At 52.8% G+C, this 21136-nt stretch overlaps 4 protein-coding genes across 4 annotated transcripts; 2 read left to right on the top strand and 2 right to left on the bottom strand.

The window, feature by feature from the left end:
- Window positions 1-963: 963 nt before the first annotated feature.
- On the top strand, window positions 964-2255 carry CGCA056_v010671 (54S ribosomal protein RML2; the record flags this gene model as incomplete). The annotated part of the gene is made up of 3 exons (XM_037325918.1): window positions 964-1948; window positions 2015-2088; window positions 2151-2255. 3 exons carry the CDS (start codon window positions 964-966, stop codon window positions 2253-2255), a joined length of 1164 nt encoding a protein of 387 aa, XP_037175695.1.
- A 247-nt stretch (window positions 2256-2502) lies between these two features.
- Window positions 2503-2877, bottom strand: CGCA056_v010670 (uncharacterized protein; the record flags this gene model as incomplete). Its single annotated transcript, XM_037325917.1, has 1 exon — window positions 2503-2877. One exon carries the CDS (start codon window positions 2875-2877, stop codon window positions 2503-2505), a length of 375 nt encoding a protein of 124 aa, XP_037175168.1.
- Window positions 2878-7654: 4777 nt separating this feature from the next.
- Window positions 7655-14174, bottom strand: cch1 (Calcium-channel protein cch1; the record flags this gene model as incomplete). The annotated part of the gene is made up of 5 exons (XM_037325916.1): window positions 7655-8156; window positions 8222-8311; window positions 8363-10134; window positions 10196-12583; window positions 12633-14174. The coding sequence occupies 5 exons, from the start codon at window positions 14172-14174 to the stop codon at window positions 7655-7657; spliced, it is 6294 nt and encodes a 2097-aa protein (XP_037175331.1).
- A 2178-nt stretch (window positions 14175-16352) lies between these two features.
- Window positions 16353-17966, top strand: CGCA056_v010668 (uncharacterized protein; the record flags this gene model as incomplete). The annotated part of the gene is made up of 6 exons (XM_037325915.1): window positions 16353-16517; window positions 16583-16677; window positions 16729-16834; window positions 16900-16998; window positions 17054-17893; window positions 17961-17966. The coding sequence occupies 6 exons, from the start codon at window positions 16353-16355 to the stop codon at window positions 17964-17966; spliced, it is 1311 nt and encodes a 436-aa protein (XP_037175330.1).
- Window positions 17967-21136: the final 3170 nt, after the last annotated feature.

The following is a 21136-nucleotide window of genomic DNA, read 5'->3' as shown; positions in this document are numbered from 1 at the left end:
GTTTGGACCGAAGGTGAATGCTCCGGGTCTGGTTTGGCGCAGTCGAGATGAAGACGATCCTCGAAGTTCAAGGTATCTGTAAGGCAGTCGGGTCGGAGATAGTGATAGCGGTGGCCTGGGGAGGGAAGACCGCGGTGCTGTCTGCCAATGGAAACGAGCAGGAACCCGACGCGACTGACTGCCCTGTCTCCCGTCTCTTCGGGGCTGCGCGCGAGGGCCAGGTGGGACGGGATGCAGCACAGGAGAGGAAAAAATAAAAGACACTACGGATGAGCACTGGGGCCGCACCCCGGTCACAATAGCAATCAACACTGACAACCGCAGAGCAACCACTGCCTTATTGGCTGTACGCTACCTAATGGCCGACCTTACCTATATATACCTGAGGCACCTGCCTACCTGCACTATGTACATACACCATTCATTACCTAGGTACCCTGCGTTGCAAGATAGTCACGCTTGACTGGCGACCCCGCTCCTCCACCGTGTCGTGTCAAGGCGTCTCGTCGCGCAGTCTGGTGGGCGGTCCAGTGTCTGGTACCTTAGGTCACCTCAAGCTCTCCTGAATCCGCCAACGCCACGCTTAGTCAGTCTGCTGTGCCACGCCACTCGGCCCCACCAGCACAACGTGGCTGAAGCTCATGCGGCGCCGGCAGAATTTATCTCCAAATCTCGAAATCTGCACTGTAGCCCGGCCCGTCTGCTCGGAGGAGACGAAGCCATTATCCCGCCCACGCAAAGCGACGCTACGCAGAGAAGTCACCTTCGATATCTGCGAGGGGGTTCTGAGTTCTATCGGTCACTCACTTGGCGTCTCTGGACGTTTTGTTCGCCATCCCAACCTACTCCTTGCCTGCGCTTTCTGCGACCATGTCGCGCTGACCGGCCTCTGAAATATCAACCAGAACTTGATCATTGAAGCGACGGCGATCACCAAACCTTGGAACCCGAATCCCCGACAACATGCCTGCGCCACGTATGATTCTGTCGGCACAGAGAGGCCACTTCGGTCTTCTGAGCTCGCCAGCCTTCCGTGCTCTGCTCGTAAGACAATATGCCACCGTCAAAAGGTCTGCAGAAACGCCTGCTTCCGAGAAACCTAGGCAGGCTGCGAGTACGTTCGCTGGTCCCACTGCGTCCGAGAAGTCGACCAACGATTCTGCTGTTATGCGCACCTACAAGCCACGAACCCCCGGTGTGCGACATTTGAAGCGCCCTATCAACGACCACTTGTGGAAGGGCCGCCCTTTCCTACCCCTGACCTTTCCGAAGAAAGGACATGGAAAGGGAGGACGCAACTCTTCTGGGAAAATCACCGTTAGACATCGCGGAGGTGGCGCCAAGAGGAGGATACGCACTGTCGACTTTGAACGCCGGCAACCAGGCCCGCATCTCGTTGAACGCATTGAGCATGATCCTGGCCGCAGTGCTCATATTGCATTGCTAACAAACCAATCCACCGGCAGGAAGAGCTACATTGTAGCTTCTGAAGGCATGCGGGCCGGCGATGTTGTTCACAGTTACCGTGCTGGCATTCCCCAAGACCTTCTCGACGCCATGGGTGGTGTAGTTGATCCCGGTATTCTGGCCGCCAAGACTGCGTGGAGAGGCAATTGTTTACCCATGCATATGATACCGATTGGAACTGTCGTCTTCAACGTTGGCTCCAAAGCCAAAGGCGGGGCAGTCTTTTGCCGGAGCGCGGGCACATACGCGATTGTTGTGTCCAAGGAGGAGGAGACCAAGGACGACGGAACCAGGGTCATGACGGGCAAGTATGTCAACGTTCGCCTCCAAAGTGGTGAAATCCGCAGAGTCAGCAAGGATGCCTGCGCGACAATTGGAGTCGCCAGCAACCCGCATCACCAGTACCGACAACTGGGTAAGGCGGGAAGAAGTCGTTGGCTCAACATTCGCCCGACGGTCCGTGGTGTTGCTATGAACTCTGGTGAGTCGTGCTGTGGTTCTTGACGAAGCCATGCTGCTAGATTTGCTGACATACATGGCTTTGCAGTTGACCATCCTCATGGAGGTGGTCGTGGAAAGTCCAAAGGAAATCGCCACCCAACAAGTCCATGGGGCACTCTGGTGAGTAGTCTGTCGATCTTTGGCCGTCGACTTTACAGTTTGCTAAATAGTTTGGGATACAGGCCAAGGGAGGTTTCAAAACCCGTCGCAAGCACAACTTCAACAAATGGGTTGTCGAACCCAGAGCCCGCAACATGGGCAAGAGGAGGGACAAGAGCTCGGCTTAATCTGGGAACATTCGTTGTCGGTCACAGCCTGTGAGGAACCACGAGCGCTGGTGTCAAGCATATTGAAGGTGAGCTTGATCTCTGTGTTGTAAATGTAAGCGATAGTATTTGTATCATAGAGCTGTTCGCGGTGGTGCCACTGCCTTGTACCACCACTTTATTCTGACGACTTTGTTCTCGGCCAGTTCCTTGGGTTATTGTAGCTGCTCATAATACAGCAAATGATCGGCATAGAATTTGCGGGCATTTAGGCGGACGTTTCGAGTCCGGTCTCTCCAGCATCGGGGTTGTTAGTCCGTTGCACCCCACGGCCAGTATCGTCCTCTTTTTGGCCGACCTCAGCTCCTTCCGCCATGCGCCTCCGTTGTTTCCAACCTGCCAAGCCGCCTCCGTATTCCTCTTTGTACGCCTGTTTGGTAGCTTCGAGCTCTGCCTTGGCCTTCTTCGCTGCGTCTTGGAATTCTCTCTTCTCAATCTTCTTGTCTCGTTCTGCCTTGTTTCGCTCCTCCGTCATGGTAAACAGGCGGTTCCAAGTCGGAGGCGGCGATAGAGTATTCCCGCCCACCAAAAGCCAGAACTTTCTTGGAACCAGATTTGGACCAACTGCATTATCCTGTGGCATTTTGTTCGGAGTCTCTCGAGCGAGGGTCTTGGGGATGTATTGGTTCTGGAAGATGTGATGTCGCATATAGCCTCATGATAACAAATGGTCCACATTCATGTTCTGGTCTTTTTGTGATTTAGCCCAACTTATGAGTCTGCGACACAACAGACACATGGCTAGCGGAGTGATTTGCAAACACGTCAGGGCCAGCACATCTGTATTCACTGGCTGGCATTCACCGATGGCGGAGAGCATTGAAATACGAATGATTGGCCGCTTTCATTTCAGACGAAAGTATCTCACGAAGGTCTCTTCGGCTGCGCCCTGTGCAGATCGCGCCCCTTTACAAGCCAAACCGTTGCTATGGTCGTCTCAACTGAGGATTGATTCTCACAATTCTGTGCAACCAATTCTGTAACTGGCCTCAATGGAGGAGAAAAAGAAAAAGAAAAAGAAAAAAAAAAAGGGGGGGGCATGTCAACTCTGGACAACCCTTCTGCGATCAAACCTGAACTCCATTTGCGCCTTTACCCAAGCCCACCACCTGGGTTCTCGTCTAGCCCAAGCCCAACCCGCAACATCGAGACTCGTGACAAGAAAAGTGCCATTTCCCATTTGACTTCCACTCATAATATGGCGTTGCAATTGGCGTGATTTTCACCCACCCTAGAGAGAGCCCATACGCTCCTCCACGCTGCCCATGTACATGGCAGGGCGGGGTTCAAGAATACTGAGCTCGCTGCCAAAGCTCCTTCGTTCCTCTTCGAGATCGAGCATCGAGGGTTGACGGAAGACAATGCTGTTGATTGTGCTTACGGGAGACGATGATGTTGTGGCATACGAGCCTCGATCGCTGCTCGCACGAGATGAAGCGGAGGATGACCGGCGAAAGGAGGTTCGCAAAGATCTCGGAGAGAAGCGAGAGGTAATGGATTGGAGGCGAGAGGATTGCATGTTGGAAGATTCTCTTATACAGCTCTTGGTATATTCTTTTCTGGGGGGGGAGCGTAGGTGGGCGGCGGAGCGTGTTGATGGTTCCGTACGGGACGTTGGAACGTTTTTTGATGAGATAACGAGCAAAACGCCCAGGTTACTTGCGTATGAGTATGCGATTTGAAGAAAAGGCGCAGCCTGTGACGGAAACGAGTAGTCGAGCGAGTGACGAGAATGTAGAACGGTTAGAGGCGGGACTGGTGACTCCAAGAAGGAGACATGGAATGTTCAGGAGTCAACCACCGGAGGAGTGGAGGCCGACGGCGAGATTGAATCGAGTTGAGCAGGAATGACGGACCGATGGCTAGAGAAGGGACAGAGGCGGATTGCAAGAGGTTATATCGAGACTGACTTTTAGGGCGAAGAATTAAAAACGCAGTATAGTGCAGTGACAGGCAAATGGCCCCTGGTTAGGAATCAATCGCAGACGAAGCGAAGTGGCAGAGGGAACGAAGGGAGCAGGGGTATGGAGGTGGGAGGTGGGAGGCCCTTAGTACGTTGTGAGGCACTACGTGGAGAAGCGGGTTCGTCAGGGGGTTGACGCAGGCGGGATCAATGCGAGTGAAAGCCTCTGGACTCTGCCTCTTTGGGCAATTGCATTGCAGCTTGCGGGGATCTTTGGGGCGATGGTCTGACAGGGACACCGATACCTCGAGGCAGATGGCAACCTGGGAAGGGCGGATGGCGTGTTGTTCAGACGACGCAGAAAGGCAGGAGACGTTGGGAATCGGGGATGGAGAAAAGGGTTAGCTGCGAGTGACGGTAGCGCCTAGTACTGCTTAGAACAAGGAGCAGAATAGACTCTGGAAATCTTGGAGAAGCCCAACGAAAGGTGAGATGATGTGCATACTTAGTACATTGGCTATGCCGTCAACACACACCACCTTGCCTTGCTCGATGGGCTCGACAGATCGGACACGATACGGACAGGAACCTCAGTTGACCATCAGCCTTGTGATTGCCAAGGTCGGCAGAAATAGGCCTCCTGGGCAGTCCAGAGATCCAGCCCTTTGCCTGACCGCATCTCAACTTTTTGCCATATTCCCCCTTCTCTTGCCGCGATGATGACGATGGCAGAGCTATTTTCCCGAGTAAACATCGGACACGCAGCGCCGTGCGTCAGCTGCACCCAGAACGATGCACAGCAGGAGCCGCCTGGATTCGTTCATTGCCAGGCAGCACGTTCATCTAGACCATCTACAGTAGGTATGTACCTGTTCCGTCTCCTCGTACTGAAAGAGAACTAACTACCTAGAGGAAGATGAATGCCTAGGGGGTCGGTGCAGAGCAGAGCAGAGGAGAGGCGAGGAGAGGAGAGCAGTCTGAATTCTGTAGCAGGCTGCATTGTGTGATCGTCGTTGGGGTTGCACTCGCACCAGGACAGGGGCTCCAAAACACGCTTTCCAGGGTACTCTGTGTCGGATCGCGGGCTAGGGCGGGGCTGGAGGCAGCTACGGATCCCACGAAATCTCGTCTTGGTTCCTCTTGCTGCCAGCAGCACAGAGGTTTTACCCACTGCCACTGACGACGTGACAGCGCAGACAAGTATCTTATCTTGCTTTAGGTAAAGCCAAGGGACCATCTCCCGTCCTACACTAGACATCACCACATACGTCTGAAACCCTCTGCTGAGCGACTCCTATCTGTCTGTATTCGCACCCTACTTTCAGGCTTGGTTGGGGACAAAGAACGCACGGCTGTTTCAAGGGCACCCGCCAAAAAAATTGCCGATGCCATGCTTGACGGATGGCTGACGGATGGCTGACGCCGGCAACGGCCAAGACAGCCCCGACTGTGCCACACATCGGCCATTACCAGCGCTACTAAAGGCAAGGTGTCTGACAATTTGAGACTTGACGATGGCCGTTGCATAACGCACTGCGGACCCTTGCGCAAGAGCACGTTGCGGTTGCGTTGCGTTGCGCAACACGCAACGCTGCGAGGCGTTCGTGCCAACTGCCCACGTCCTATCAATGTGATGTGGGCTTCGAAGCCTTCTGGAAACTCTCTGCCTTTTTCGTGAACCGGGACCATCCCGAAAGCGGCCCATTCAGTCGTTACCAAAAATATGGTCGTCATCATCTACGGGAGACAGAGGCCACCAATTTACACACTACATCTTGTTCATTAACATGAAGGCTTAGATGGAATCAATATTGTCGGGTGCCGAAAAGAAATGACATGAACAGGTCAAGATCAAAGAGCAGACCGCACCAGGTGGTGGATGGTGCCCAGAGCCAGCTGAGATTAGCTTGACGAGGCGGCCGGAGCTACGTACAGAATCACAAACACCGTCACACTTGTCAAACTGCGCTCCAGGGTCTCTTCCATTCCCTGATCGCAGTCTATCGCAGCACCTTATCGCCAGTGGACCATCACCCGCCAAAACATAGGTGCGTACGCCCTCCTACCTACTCTTGTCCAGGGGCAGGCTCGTCGTCCCCGTCACCAAGAGGAAAGAAAGCCGTGGAGCAAACAGGGGCCTGGGGCCGGCAACGAACGGCCGTTCCTCGACTTCTTGTCTTCATCCAGTTCCCCTGCCCAACCGGCCCATCCGTCCGAGGTTTTGCTCTTTCGCTGGGTTCCTTAGTGCCTACCAACACGGGCTGGTTTGGGAGAATTGAGAAGTCAAGAAGGAAAAACCAAGGAGAGGGGCAATTTTGAAACATCGGTGAGCGTGAAACGGCAAAAAGCCGAGCATCGAGAAGCCGCGACAAGACCAGAACAGATGAGACAGGACTGAAGGAACACGAGAACTGCTTCCCATTGGCCTGGACATGGCTAATTCCCCGACTCCCCGCGGAAAATTAACAAACCCGGTGCCCATCCCGTCGTATCAGTTCCATTTCATTGTATTTCAACTGTCGCAGACGAGGTGGAAGCAATAACAAAGTCACTCATCTGCTGCGATTGCATCATCCGCCGCCATTTTAGCCTCAAAAACTGCGATACCTTCGAACCTGGGTACCCCCGTTCTTGACAAGCCACCAAACGGCACATGACAACGATAGGTAGATTGGAGATAGAAATCCAAAGCGAATCACTCTCGTTCCATCTCCCAATCTTCGGGTTATGCAGAACATCCTGCCATACTCCAGGCCTGCCAAGACAAGGCCGAGAATATTGACGATGGACAAAACGTATTGTCACTACATCATTGAAGCCATCACACTTCCAGAAGATCACAACACAGCATTCGTTTTCGGTACTGGCTCGGCTTTCTTCGCCTGCCGTTGCGCGGCCAAAATTTTCGACTGACTCAGACTCTTAAAAAGAGTTTCGTTTCCTCGATGCTCTCGTCATTCATCGGATGAACGAGAAACTCAACTCCACCTCCCAAGCCTGATCGCGACGTCTAAGCGGTAAATGCTTGAAAAGAAGGGACCTCTGCGTACAAGACATGAACTGAGTTTGGCTACCACAAAAGACTGGGAATCTCGACAATCTTTGCGTCGGATAGCCCTGACCATCTGCGCTAGATGCGATGGAACCTGATTGCCGGGCGCAAATCGAAAACTTGAAATATGAGCTCAGGGCGCTTTGAGATTGCCAATGTCAGTCTAAGTGGCTCCTTTTCGTACAACATCTGACTAAAGTTGATGTGCGCCGTGTCGAAGGCTCTCTCTATCATTCGATCATTATCTTGGTTGCAACCCGCAGCAGGGCCTGGATGCTTCACCTAGACCCAGAACTCCTTTCCCAGGACCTGAACGCCATCGCTTGTTGTATTAAATGCCGGGAAAGTTGAGCCAAAATAAACGACAGTGATGAATACAAAGGTTTCATGGTTCGATTGACAACATCACCGGTTCCACTCAGACTTGCGGACCGATTTCCTGACCGTTGCGCTGCGTCGAATACTCTCCAGCCAGATGGAATCGTCCAGCATGTTGCTGACCTGTGCTGGGCTGACAGGACTTTGGACTGGGCTGACCGCACTTCCACGTCGGCTACTTTGAGCCGATGATTGTCCACCTTCTTGAAGCTCAAAGCTGAAAGCTGAGTGCGTCGAATTATGACCTGGCGTTGATATGCCAGACCGTGGAAAACTCAGCGGATGTTGATAGTCTGCGTCGTTGGATGCCATGTCTGGCCCTGGTGTCCAACTCTTGTGTGACGACTTGTTAGCGTCCTCCACAGTGAGAAGTGCAGACCTCATTTGACCAGTTCCAGCTACAGGAGAGGACTTTTGCCGGTGCTCGTCGTCATCCACAAGGATGTGAGGGATATCGAGCTGAGGAATCGCTGTCATTCTAGCCGATTTCCTCAGGTCGATATGCTTCTTGAACTTCCGCGTCCAGTAGCTAAGGGCACGAGGATTAGTTGACCGTGTTGAACATCTACAGGTTAAGGGGAAATGGAAACCTACAGGGTGTCGAAGAATCCCAGGACAATTCTTCGACGAACTTCTTCCTCGACACGCTGCAATCGGGCTCGCCGACGAAGGAACTCTTCCAGCCTGCCTACTTGTTAGCTCAACATGCTATCAAGTTGATGAGACGTCACCTACTTCAAGCTCTTGCTGTCATTGATAATATTGTAGTGGGCCAGAATCATTAGAACAGACGTAAAGGAAATGCCCTTGTCAGGATCTGCCGAGACCATAACCTCCTCGAAGAATATATTGAACCGACGGCGCCGTTCACGCACTTTGTTGATATCGATCTGGGCCAAACGTCTGTTCAGCCGCTGAATATCGACCCCTGCACTGTAGTTGCTTGCTGAGGCGATTGACATGTGTCGTGCTCCGGAGGTTGCGGCGTCGTTGCGTACATCCTCCAGAATTTGTCTGACCGAGTCATCGGCATCGTAGATGCGCATCTCAAATACACCAGAGAGTTCGCCTAGGAGACGAGGAAAAGCGTCTTTGCTGATGAATCCGGTACCGGCAGGATCGACACTCCGCCATGCCTCTTTGAAACGGCGAATCTCGTCGCGATCAACGGCAGCAAGTCCGCTGGACCTCTGATACACATAACTGAAGCTCTCGTAGATAAGGGATACGAAGAGGTTGACAAAGATGTACATGCTGAGGATGTTCCATGCCACGAACAAGAAGCGAGCCCATGGTTTACTGCCACAATCGCTGTCGAAAAAGTCGGGATTATCCACGCACAGTGGCGGTTCAATGTTAGCGTAGTCTTCCATAACTTGATTCCAGCCTTCCCCGAAGCTCATTCGGAAGATAAGAATGAGAGCATTGGGTACACTGCGGAAGTTTATGTTACTCTCTTCATTCTCCCCAAAGCGAGTCAGACTGAAAGCCTGCGTGAGAGCAATGGCAAATACTAGGAAGAAAACGAGCCATGTAGCAAGTAGATTACCAATGGTGGTCAAACTGGCAGCGGCCGTTTTGAAAAGTTGGTCCAGGGCGTCGTTTCGAGGGATGAGAAGCAGTAGGATGGCGACCAGGAAGAATTTGTGCAATTGAACATATGTATCACTGTTCCTGCTGATGATGAGGACTGACGTGGAAACGAAAGCCCCCGTGACGACCACCAGGGAATAGAGATCCCACGAACTCCTGCGGAAGCGAGCCCAGCCAAGACCGATGATACGAATGGCAATATTAGCCATGTAGACTAATGTGAATGCCAAGAACAAACCATCTCTGGAATCGGTCCACCAGGCCGGTTCGCCGTGGTATTCGAGGAGCAGGAGCAAAAGATGGCAGACCAAGACGTACGTGACGGCTGTGTACCATTTGCCTCTCTTTTCAATTGCGCGCTTGTGACACCACTTCTTCCAAGTCTTCTCTGACTCATCGTAGGAACTCTTTGACGGTGAGATTTGCCGCAAAAGCTTGCGCAACTCTAGCCAAGAGCGTTGCTCGGCAGTCAGGAAAGCGACACCAGTCTGCTCAGTGTAGTTGCGCATGAACACCGAGATGAACAGCGTCAGCACGAATACGGTCGCAAGCAAGTTAAAGACGACGAAGAACATGGCGTTGCCTTGTCGGTTGAGTTCCTGTGGTTGATACCCGCGCCCAACCACCGCCTGTGAGGCGAAGGAAACGTCGGTCCAGCCTTCTTGGCTGACAATCTGGAAAAGCACAAATAGAGAAGACGCAAAATCATCGAAGCTGAAGTAGCTGTTGGATGGGACTCTAGGGGCGAGCATTGGCCAGTCGTCGTTGAATGGCGTGTTGTTGAATTCACCAAAACAGTCTGATAAAAGAACGATCGAATCATCGCCATCGTTGCACGAAACCATCTGTCCGTTGAATAGATTCAGCCCGTAGATGGCGAAGGGGATCAACAGGGAGATTGACACGAAAGCGGCCTGTGTGACGTTGGTCAGTTAATGTAGCTTTATCATGGTTGGATCGACACGAAATACTTACACTGAGAATTTTCCAACCGCCGACGATGATAAGCGAATGAAATGTATCCCTTGCGCTGTCACTCACATTGAGTAAGCGCAGGGCACGTAATGCCTTGAAGGCACCAATCGCTCTAGACACGGCACCGTCGTTGGCGAGTAACGTGCCAACGTTGACGAGCAAGGTGACGAGTACAATTCCGTCGATGAAGCCCCAAGAGCTACGGTAGTACGCATTTGGCGTAAAGAAAAAGCCGTCGGCGATTACTTTAATAACAGCTTCGATAGAAAATACGACAGCGAACGCCGTGTCTGTCCACACATACCAGAAGGTGATGCTGAATTCAGGATGTTCTGCTTGGTACTGCTTCTGATAGAGTGGCGTCGTAACGCATGCAATCACAACCATTGCAACGATACAAGCATAGATGAAGGCAGACGAGGCATACCAAGCGATCTTATTGGGCTCGACACCATCGAATCGCTCGTTCCCTCTCCCTGGCCCAACGATCCTTTGACAGAAACGGCGAATGGGGTTTTTGGGAGTGAAAATGAACAAGGAGTTGTTGTAATTTGGGTGCCTCGCTAGGTACTCCCGCTGCGCCTTCCTCCGGGCAGAGGTGGCGGAAACTGCTTGTCGCGCCATCTGACGCGGATCGAGGGTATCATTTGGCCCATCGAAACGGATATTCGAGTAGAATGGGTTCGGATCCTTGCTGCTGAAAATGGAGGTCATCTTGCCCCATACGGATGACATGACGCCAGGTTTCACGTCACCGACAGCGACAGTTTGGGCTCGCGTGGGAGACTGCTGCTCCTCGACATGACTATCATGCTGGCCCTCCACGGAGTCGTCGAGGAATTCATGCACGACAGCATCCTTTAGCAACATTTCCATCATTGCCGGACCGTAGTCGAGGGGATCCTTTTTCCGCTTCACCTTGCCAAAGGTGAAGATGTTCGACAACGTCAGGTTGCTTGAGGACTTGCCAAGTTCTTTCCTCTGCAAGAAAGCTTTGACCTGCTCGAGCCGCTTCTCGTCTTCAGACACATCAAAATTTTCCTGGATGACAGCAATGAACATGTTGACGAGAATTAGAAACGCGAGGATGAACCACCCGATAAGAAAGATCGCCCCAATCCAGCCAGTATTGTAAGCGTTCAAATACGATGTGACGTTGTAAAGCATGGATGTCCAGTTCTCACTCGACAGGATTTGATACATGCCGAGGAACGAATTGTAAATGGTGAAAAACGAGACTTCGTTGAGGTCGCCGTCATCGCTGTGCTTCGGTATCTCGCCCCTGAATAGTTGAGCCGCCAGGATGGACATGAGAAATGTGATGAGAAAGACGAAAAGCATCAGGTTGGCAATACCGTTGGAGTTTCCCAAGACCATTACGATGAGCTTTCTCGTCATCGGCACCGCTAGAACCAATCGATACACCCGCAAGATTTGGAAAACGGTCAACCAGGCATAAGGTTCTCCCGAGTTACGGATTGGGGGAATGAGAATAATGCTCGTGATAACAGCTAGGCCTAGGTCGATAATGTTGCGTCGGCTTTTGTGGAAAGTGCGCCAACCGGCGGCAATGCGTACGGCAATCTCGAAATCCAGTATGATTGTGACGACAACCTCGACGGCATCAATGAACCGACCGCGACTGTCTGACATCCGAGAGCTTCGAAAACACTGAGCCAGCAGACCGAAAGCGATGACTGCTATCCACAAGAAAGAAGTTTGATCGTAGATCTTTCGCAGTGCCGAAACCTTCTGTGGTGCCTCTTCAACTGGCTCTTGAACCAGTGGCTCCTCTTCCGTAGTGAAAGCGCTCGCCTTGCTCTCCTCCCGAATGACTTGGAAGGAAGACGTGATGACAGCAATGAGCAAGTTTACGAGCCACAACATGAGTATCATGATACCTGCCCCAAAGAACAGTGCCGCGGGAAGATAGTCCGAGTTGGTTGTGTAGTACATGATGTCGGTGAATGTGTTTGAGCTGATGATCACGAAAACCATCTCGATAGACTGGAAAATGTTGTCGAAGCTAACAGTTCCGTTGAACGGGTTTTCCTGTTGTAAACATATCGATCCTCTAGGACAGATGAATCCTTTCCCAGCTTTGCTACCGTTCTTGAAGTTGTCCAAGACGGCATCATTATCTACCAGGACCCAGGGCATGGTGTCTCCCGTAACATTATTGAGGAATCCACCGCAGAATTGCATATCATTGGTGAAAGATTTAGTCTTGTTCGTGGGGTCTGTTGGGTCAAGCCAGACGCATTGGCGACTCAAACTGGCTTTGAAACTCTGCACACCAATAATGGCAAACAAGATCCAGAAGAAGGCTATGAGGAAGGCCACGCGAACGAGCAGCGGCGCCGCCTTTTTTAAACTTCTCAGGATGATCTGCAGGATGTCAGTATGGCATACACTTTCAAAAGCAAGGGACACTTACAGCTGTGCCGTTTGTAAGAGCAAGTAACCTCAGAATCCGCAAGCAGCTGATCATGCGGAACACGTAAAGGTGTTTTTGGCTCTCAATGCCTGTGATACTGAGAGCGAAGGATATCCAGAATGCGACAACAGCTAAGAAGTCTAGGCGATTGAAAGAATGACGCAAAAAGGCTCGTCGCGCGAGCTGAAATCTCTGATGTTCTTCGACGGTTTGAGGTAGCGTCTGGCCTTGCATGATAGTAAATGACCGCTGGAAAGCAGAGGGCCCAAGGTTGATCTGTCGCGTAGCTTTGACAGACTTTTGTCGTTGGGGTTGAAATATATTCCTGTACTGGTCCACGACGGCCGCTCTTACTCCCCGTTTTCGATCGATTGTGCTGTATTCCGAAGCATTCAAGATGAAGCCGGAAACCAGAATGCGAGCAATCAGCTCGAGAGTGAAGATGGCAAACAGTACTAACATTGCCCAGTCAATCCACGTGATACCCCAACGGTCAGGGCGGGGGTGGGCGAAGACATCCGGTGCAGATTCTATTGCCAGTAGAACAGCTTGGCAGATGATGAGGATGAGAATGAACGGCTCGGTGAATGGGTGCACCAACAAGTCGCATAACTTGGTTCGTATCGGGTGGTCCGGAGGGAAAATGCCTAAAGACTTTCCTTTAAGGGGGTTCTTCATGGGGACACGCGGCTGGAGGGGAGGAGCAGGCTCTGCGAAGATGGCTGCGGCCTCTGGCGTCTTTTCAGGCACATGCGAGAAATGAGAATGATAGGAGGTATCGGTGAACATCTGCGCAGAATTGTGCAGCTGTTGCCGACGGTCCGGCACCGGGGAGGGTGACCGACCGCGTGAATTGCGCTGGTCGATTATTTCGCCCTCGCCGCTGATGTTAACAACACGCTGCGACATGGCTCGCATTATCGAGCCAGCTCTGTACAGCGCGCCAGCCGTAGACGGTGAGCGAGATCTTCTCTGATCTCCTCCTGGGCTAAGCGTGTTTCCGTAGCTGCGTCGTCCGGCACCCATGCCGCCGGGCTCCAGATCATAGCCCAAAGATCTTGCATCTCGGGTTCTTGAAGTCGTGTTGTCGATGTCGGATACAGTCTGAAAGCTGTCTCTGGGCTGAGCATCTCCCGCTGCATTGGCGCTTAAAGACCCGGAGATGGGCTGGGCTCTTGAAGTGAGAGGCACTCTATCCTCGTAGTAGTCGTTATTTGCACCTTCATCGTAGTACGGAGAAGGACGATCAAGCGAGTCCAGAGATGGTGAGTTCAATCGTGGGATTGGCGGTGGGGGAGGTTGGTTTATATCGGGTGGAAGTGCGAACTGAAGCGCGGACGCGTCGATGGGGGACTCTGGGCTTCCTGAGCTTGTCGGAGCGGCGACGTACGGCTGTTCCCAGTAGGTCGAGAGGCCGAGCCGATTGGGTGACAGCGGCGGTGCTGAAGTCTGGCCTTGACGCCCTCGCTCATACCCAGTTTGGGAGTCTGCCTGCAGACGGTCCCCGCCGGAGCCTGTGCTATCGTCTGGTCGCGAATTCATCTCGAATTGATGATTCGAATCCAATCGAGGTTCAAAAGAGTTTTGAGGTTTGCGGAAGCCACCGCGTCCTTGACACAGCTGTCGGAACCGGTCCGCAACGTCGTGAGGGGCGAGTGCGGTTGTGTCTATGACGGTGGAAGAACAAGACGCATGTTCCGTATTATTGTCGGGTCTCGATGAGGCCCATGTCGAGGCGCCGGAAATGCAACACCTTGGTATGGGTCGCGGGGTCGGAAAAGTTGTCGTCGGTCGCAAACTGGGTAGGTATTTCCCGGTGTCGACAAACGCGAGTGTCGAAGCAGAGTCAAGGCGGGAATACAGGCTGAAATGATGGCAGGTCTGGGATCTAGGGGACTTCGAACACCGACGCAATCGTCAGCGCGAGAATATCTTTGCGATTCCGTTTCAATCGAATCGGAGCCGTGTTCAGATGGTGGGTGATGGAATTGCGGCAGCTGTCGAGGCCGGATGGACGACGAGTTGTTCGTTACTGCTAATTGTCCTTGGTCAGAGCCTGAGTTCCCAAGAGGAAATAAGTCAGCACGCAGCAATTCGAGCACTGTAGAGAGACTTGGCGATGTGGGACGTCCTCGGCGAAGTAGTTCTATTTTCAGCGTTTAAGGCGGATGGTCGGCATCGTCTGCTGCTGACAAGGACACGAAGAGCAAACTGTGATTGGTGGTGAGCCAAAATCTACCCCTACGTTACAGAAGTAAGGTACAGATGTAGGTCCTTTGGGTACCTTAAGTAGCCTTGGCGGAGCCCAGCCAGGGGGTTGTGAATACACTGTAGTCCCAGGAACTTGGACACTGTCAAGGGGTTGCCAAAGTAGCTGGACAGTGCCCATGGAAGCCGTGTTTCACTGTACGTATCCACCAGGTCTCGAAACGGCGTAACAGTCGGGTGTCAGCGTGTCGGCGTGGGCGGCCCTGTCCTGAACGATGAATATTGGTGCCGGGAGCCCTGGATCGGGAGTCCTCCCTCATCCCCTGGCGGGGGACTAGGTAAGGTGAGACGGTAGCCTTTGGAAGAACAGCACACGCATGAACGACATACAGAACTCAACGTACACACGTTCAATACGAGGACTAGTCACATCAGGCATTAAGAGCCTCAAAACTGCATCAAGCATGTGGTGTCGTTGCTCAGCTCTGCCTAACTAGGCGATTTGCGCAAGATCAATTCCGGTGCCACCTAAAGCCAAATTGCTGCCTCCCCTAACGCTTAATCAGAGCACAGGTGAACCATAGGTAGGTATCCAGGTATCAAGGCAGATTATTCCAAGGAACTGAGTAAATACGAACAAGCCAAGGGACTTCGGGGATTTAAGCCGGTTCTATAGGACGGGAACTTTAAGTATTCAGACGAAGTGAGGGAAAACGGCTTGGAGATAGATATTCTACATCCGGCTACCTAAGGTACATATGGACAAGGTAGTGGGGGGGGATGCTGAGTCTCCTTATGAAGCTTATGTAAAGTAACATAAGGGACCTGGCGTACCTTATGTAAGTACCTATCATGTCCGCGGCAGAACACGGGCCCGCACTGGACGCAACCTTAGGGTACCTACCTTACCCGTCAGAAACTAACCCGCCTAACCCGACGCGTCGCCGGTCGGTCCTGACGGCAGGCACGTCGTGTTAAGTTCGGGTGCCTTAGGTAGGTAATCTTACACGGTCGCGTACCTGGCAGCTGAGAAGTACCGCGCCGTACAAACTACACGCCATCGCTACCTCACCTCTAGCCTTGCAAAACCACCCCGGACGGCACCCATCACGGCACCTGCATTCTAATCCTTATGACGACCCCATGTCAGATTTTGATTGCTTCTCCCAAGGAGCGAAACTACGTTACGCCGGATTCCTCTTGTCCTTCGCCCTGTTGCATTCTTACCACTCTTGCCGACTCGGATAGCGCTTTCGCATCTTACCTGACGTGCAGTCGCTCGGCGCCACTGCGCCGCAGGAAACTCCCTTGTCTCTTCAAAGCTTCTTTTTTCTTCGCGACGTCTTCACCATCAACCTCTACGTCGCCTTGTCTTGCCATTGGTAGTTTCAACCCTTTCTCGGCCACGACATGCCCACGACGCGACGCCTCGGGTAGTAATCCTCAACTGACAAAGACATATACCTGGTTTCCAGAAGGCGCTCTTAACCTCGCGACACACCAATCCAGAAGATGGTCTCGTCACGCAAACGGAACATTGAAGAAATCGACGTTGTAGAACGAGAGGAACCAACCCTACTCCATCGCATTCGCAGCCAATGGCAATTTGCCAACCTGTGTCAATGGATCTTTCTTTTCGGGAAGGTCGTTAAGATTGACGACAGTCTGGACACCGAAGTAAGCTGCCTGCCCTTCCCAACCGTGCTTACCAACTTTGCAATTACTGACCCGCGATGCCACAGGATATCGAAACCGAATGCCTCAAGCCAAACGCTCCCGTGCTCCAGGACATTGGCCTGGCTCTTCTCAAGTTCATATCGTCGCACAGAGGCTTGACGTACGCTTCAACCCAGATCCCTCGCGTTTTCCGACCGCTGACCAGGAGCAGGCACGAATTGTTCGACGAGTACACCAGAAGGCAATATTTAGCTAGAGCGCCCGAAAAGAATCCGTTTGGTTCCGATGGGGTTGCTGCAAAATTCGCTGACTTTGACGTCTTAAGAAAGGCAGCTTCTCACTATTGCCAAGTTATCAAGCTTCATTGCTGACCATGCAATAGATTCAGATTCTCCAACAAATGACACAATGGATTATGCTGCGTCCCGAACGCGTAAGGGAGAAGATGGAGGAACAGAAGGATGTTGACCAGGCCAGCTGGGTAAGTGCCTGAAATTCGGCGAGTCTCGGTATGCCGTACTAAGATACCTGAACAGCGGATAGAACCCCTGGGTTGGGATAGGGATGACCGCACCTACTTTGTCCTCGATGACAATAGGGTATACCGCCTCACCGATGCTCCACCAAGACAAGTAACACCGAAGAAGAAGTCCAAGCCGACCAAGTACGGCTCTCGGTCTAACAAGAGGCGCCGCGTCTCTGCAGCAGAGGCTGCCGATGAACCGGATCAAACCCCAAAAGAATCCACGGAAGCGCCTTCGCCTACTCGCGAGGACGACGGTCTCGGTGGCATGAAGTGGGAATGTGTTGCTGTGACCCTAGAAGAGGTCCAAGGGCTTATCGCCTCTTTTCACAAGACCAAGGACGACAACGAGAAGATACTGCGAGACTCTCTGCGAGACCACTTGCTGCCCATTTTGGAGAAGCAAGAAGAGTCGAGGAAACGCAAAGAGCAACAACGCGAGAAGGAGCTTCTTAATTTGGCGAAAATGGCGAATGCCAAACGATCAAGCAGGATCGCTGGCAAAGTTGAACAACAGAAGCAAGAGGAGAAGGCCAAGGAGGAGGCCCAAGTGGTCCAGGCTCAACAAGTTGCTGCAAGAAAAGAGGAGCAACAACGGCTCAAACTCGAAAAAGAGCGAGATTCGAGGCTGTTGTCCCGTGAAAAGCGCCTGAAAGAGCGGGAAGCCCGGCGCTCACAGCACGAAAGGGAACTCTCTCAGCTTTCGGAAGACAACCGCAGTGGTTCAGGTCGCGTATCTGAACGTCGACTGCAGGCTGAGATAGAGAAGAACAAGCGTGCGCTTCAGGAGCTCGATGACGAAGACGAAGAGGATGACTGGATCTTCGACTGCATTTGTGGCGTTTATGGCCAGGTAGATGACGGGACGCATAGTATTTCCTGCGAGAAGTGCAATGTCTGGCAGCACAGCAAGTGCGTAGGCATAAGTGAGACCGAGGCTGAGAGAACAGAATTCCACTTCGTCTGTCAGACTTGCCGGCGACGCGCGGAGGAGGCGGCTGCAAGGCCACGGACGACAATTAAGCTGAAGGTCAGTCGACCCTCCGACTCGTCACCTGCCAGCCAGCCCCCCACAGCACATAGTCCTCGGCCATCTGCTGGAATCATTGTCGAAATTTCATCACGCTCACAACCGATGGATGGACCGAGCGTTACTCAGACCGATGAGAGTACGCAATCAACCTCTTTCTCTGGGGACAAGACTACCCAGCCTGAGTCCAACTCACAAGACGGGAAGACAACCTTCGACGGAGTGTCTCCTGTTGTTACGCCAGTCGCTGGACCATCGGAACCGTCAGACCGGGTCAGAGAGAGAGAATCAGGCAAAACAGGCAGTAATGAGCCAGCGACACCCAAGGCTGATGACTCAGTCGATGTTGCAGCGCACTTCATGGCTAACGGGTCCGTATCAACTGGTCGCGATGGATTACCGTCGAGCCCCACTCGACTGGAGGCAACTCCTGGCCCTGCAGATACTTCATCGCCCAGGCCAGGAGTGTCTAGCTTGACAGCAACCCCGGTTATCAGTCGTGAACATGGCGTTCCTGGCTCAGCGCACTCATCATTCACACTACCCTCAGCTGAAGCTGGGCTTTCCCCGACGAAGCATTCACCTCCTCTGCCCCGTCCGCAACCTCCCAGCATCAAGACACCTGTTTTGCCTGCTGTCCTTCCGCCTGTATCGACGTTGTCACCGTCCCCACGTCAGCAAATTTTGACACCTCCGATCAAGTCTACAGAGCCGGGTCGGCGATCGCTGCCTCCAGGATCGACTCCCGCCATCTGAGCAAAACACATGGGTAATGGGGAACGCGGCAGCAGCAAGAGGTTGATAGTGATGCAAAATGCCTCTTTCATCATGTGGTCTCGAGATGTCCTTATGAGGCAGTGTAGACAGGGGATCAGCCTGAGGACGCACGGGCATTCTTTCTGGCATGACCACGGGTTGATATTAGGTTCGATGGCAGCTCGCGTGGCAGTGGAAGGATGTGGCTGGATAAGTGTATGACGATTGATCTAATAGAGTGTGGATGACCAAAACAGCCTTCACGACGTTTATTCAAGAGCCTTTGGCACATCGAGTCCGCCGTAAAGGCTATGTTCTGCGACCAGAGACCAAGAGTATCAACAGCGGTCTACTTACCTTGGATTAAACAGTGATCTCAACGCGGTAACTTTGTACGCGGGAATTAAATTGGCAAACGCGCGACGCATCACACTTGTCGATGCGCACATTCCGGTTCTCATGGGGTGTCCGACCGATCGGCTTGACATAGATCTGGCGTCGCATGTCTCGATCAGATGCCTTCGGCGAGAGATGACCTCTGCCTGCCTTGTCCGTAAAGCGCGACCGTCAGTGTCATGGCAGTCACGACTGACCACTAGCCTTTTCCCACGGCAAAACTACTGGCCTTGGGTAAGTGACGTGAAGTTACGGAGATGTTGGTTGAGTATTCGCCTTGGACATGTCTGATGCCAGCAAACGGCCCGTCAACTTGGCGGTCGGGTGGGAGCTCAAACGACCCTCATACATGGTGACGCACTGCGGCTGGGTCTCTGGGCAACCGTATGTGAAGACGGGCTGTACGAGACATTCGACTGGTCGTAAACCGAGCGTACCGATGTTTATGTGCCTTGATATACAGGTTGCCAACGAACGGAAGAAGAGCCAAGACCATGCTTTACCACGTGCATGGTACGAGACGGGAACGGGCGGGAATATTGCAGTCCCTCGAGGAAGAGCTCTGCATGAAGAGAGGAATAAGCCAAAGGCGGAGGCAAGAACAGAAAGAGAGAAAACGGAAAGGATAGCAGTGAGACAGGTCGGCGACATACTACTTCCTAGGTATGGTAAGAGTCAGGCCCGGGTCGGAGAGGTTAAGCTAAGCAAAGTTTGGAGAAGAAAATCTCCTTGGCGGCGTCTAGTCTAGTGCCAGATCCAGAGGCATGGCCGGGCAGGTAGCGCGCTATAGCTGCAGACGTAAGCCGCAAGCGCCGCAGGAAAGGAAGGCGACTGGCTCAGAGGATGCGCGCAAAGTCCAGTCCCGGCTGCAATGGCGGCTCCAGGCTGGCTCGTCTTAGCACTTGCTTGTAGCTTCTTCTACTGGCTCTGGAATGGGGTTGACGATGTGCAAGGACACTATTGTCCGGAGGAGACGAGCTGTCGAGCGAGCCTGAGGCGGCACCATCGGTTCTGTCGCCCGCACACTGCCTTGCCTTGGTGGCAGTGGTTGTGGGAGTGATAGTGGCACAAGACGGGCTATCCGAAGAGGCCGGACGGTGCCTACTTTACCTGAGGTAGGTACGGTTCGTTCTTTTGTCTCGGTCTCCAGCTGACTTGTCGAGCGTCCATGGGCTCAATGAGGACCCTCCTAAACTGGAATACGTGCACCGACGATGGGTTCTAGGCTCGGGAATCGGGACCCCAGGTCCAGCTTAGGACGTAAATGTCGGCGGCAAGCAAGACAAACAGTATGCCAACTCATATTACAGGACGGATCAAACACGCGAGAGAGGTCCCTCATCATATGGCGCGGTGCGGAATGTTGGGTAACAGCTCGTTGATTCGCTGCCGCGTCCTATTCAGATTGGCTATGAATGGGAAATGGTGGAATCGGATTCGCAGCAGGGGTGATGGTTGGTAGCGGGCAGCCGGGGTTTGGCGAGAACGGAGGGGGTGTTGGAATGACAGCTGAGTCTCTGGTGAGGTCATGTGGGGTGGACTGCACAAGTACTTCACCCAACTACAGCTTGGTGCAGGCATACCTACACTACCTTAGACACAGATGCGGAAGCGAGATTCACCCAACTCATTCTGTTGGTTGGGGTGGAGAGCAGCCATCTGTGAGGTGTGTCTATCGCCAATTGAGTGCACTCAGTACACCCAAGGCAAGCAGCAAGACAGCAAGCCAGGTGACGATGCGAGGACGGCGATGACGGGAGGACTGCCGGGACAAGTGTGGTTTTACTTAGCTGGTGAGGGATGAGGTTGGGTAAGGTAGGTGCGCAATATGAACAGTTGCAGTGGGTAAAGTGGATCAAGTAAAAGTTGAGAGACGGCAAGGAGGTGTTGTGTGGAATTGATCCTGCTTGCTGC

Source organism: Colletotrichum aenigma, assembly GCF_013390185.1.
Source record: "Colletotrichum aenigma strain Cg56 chromosome Unknown KSG_Cg56_contig07, whole genome shotgun sequence".
NCBI classification, from domain to species: domain Eukaryota; kingdom Fungi; phylum Ascomycota; class Sordariomycetes; order Glomerellales; family Glomerellaceae; genus Colletotrichum; species Colletotrichum aenigma.
Note: the sequence above shows the minus strand (reverse complement) of the source record. Positions and strands in the feature narration are given on the sequence as shown.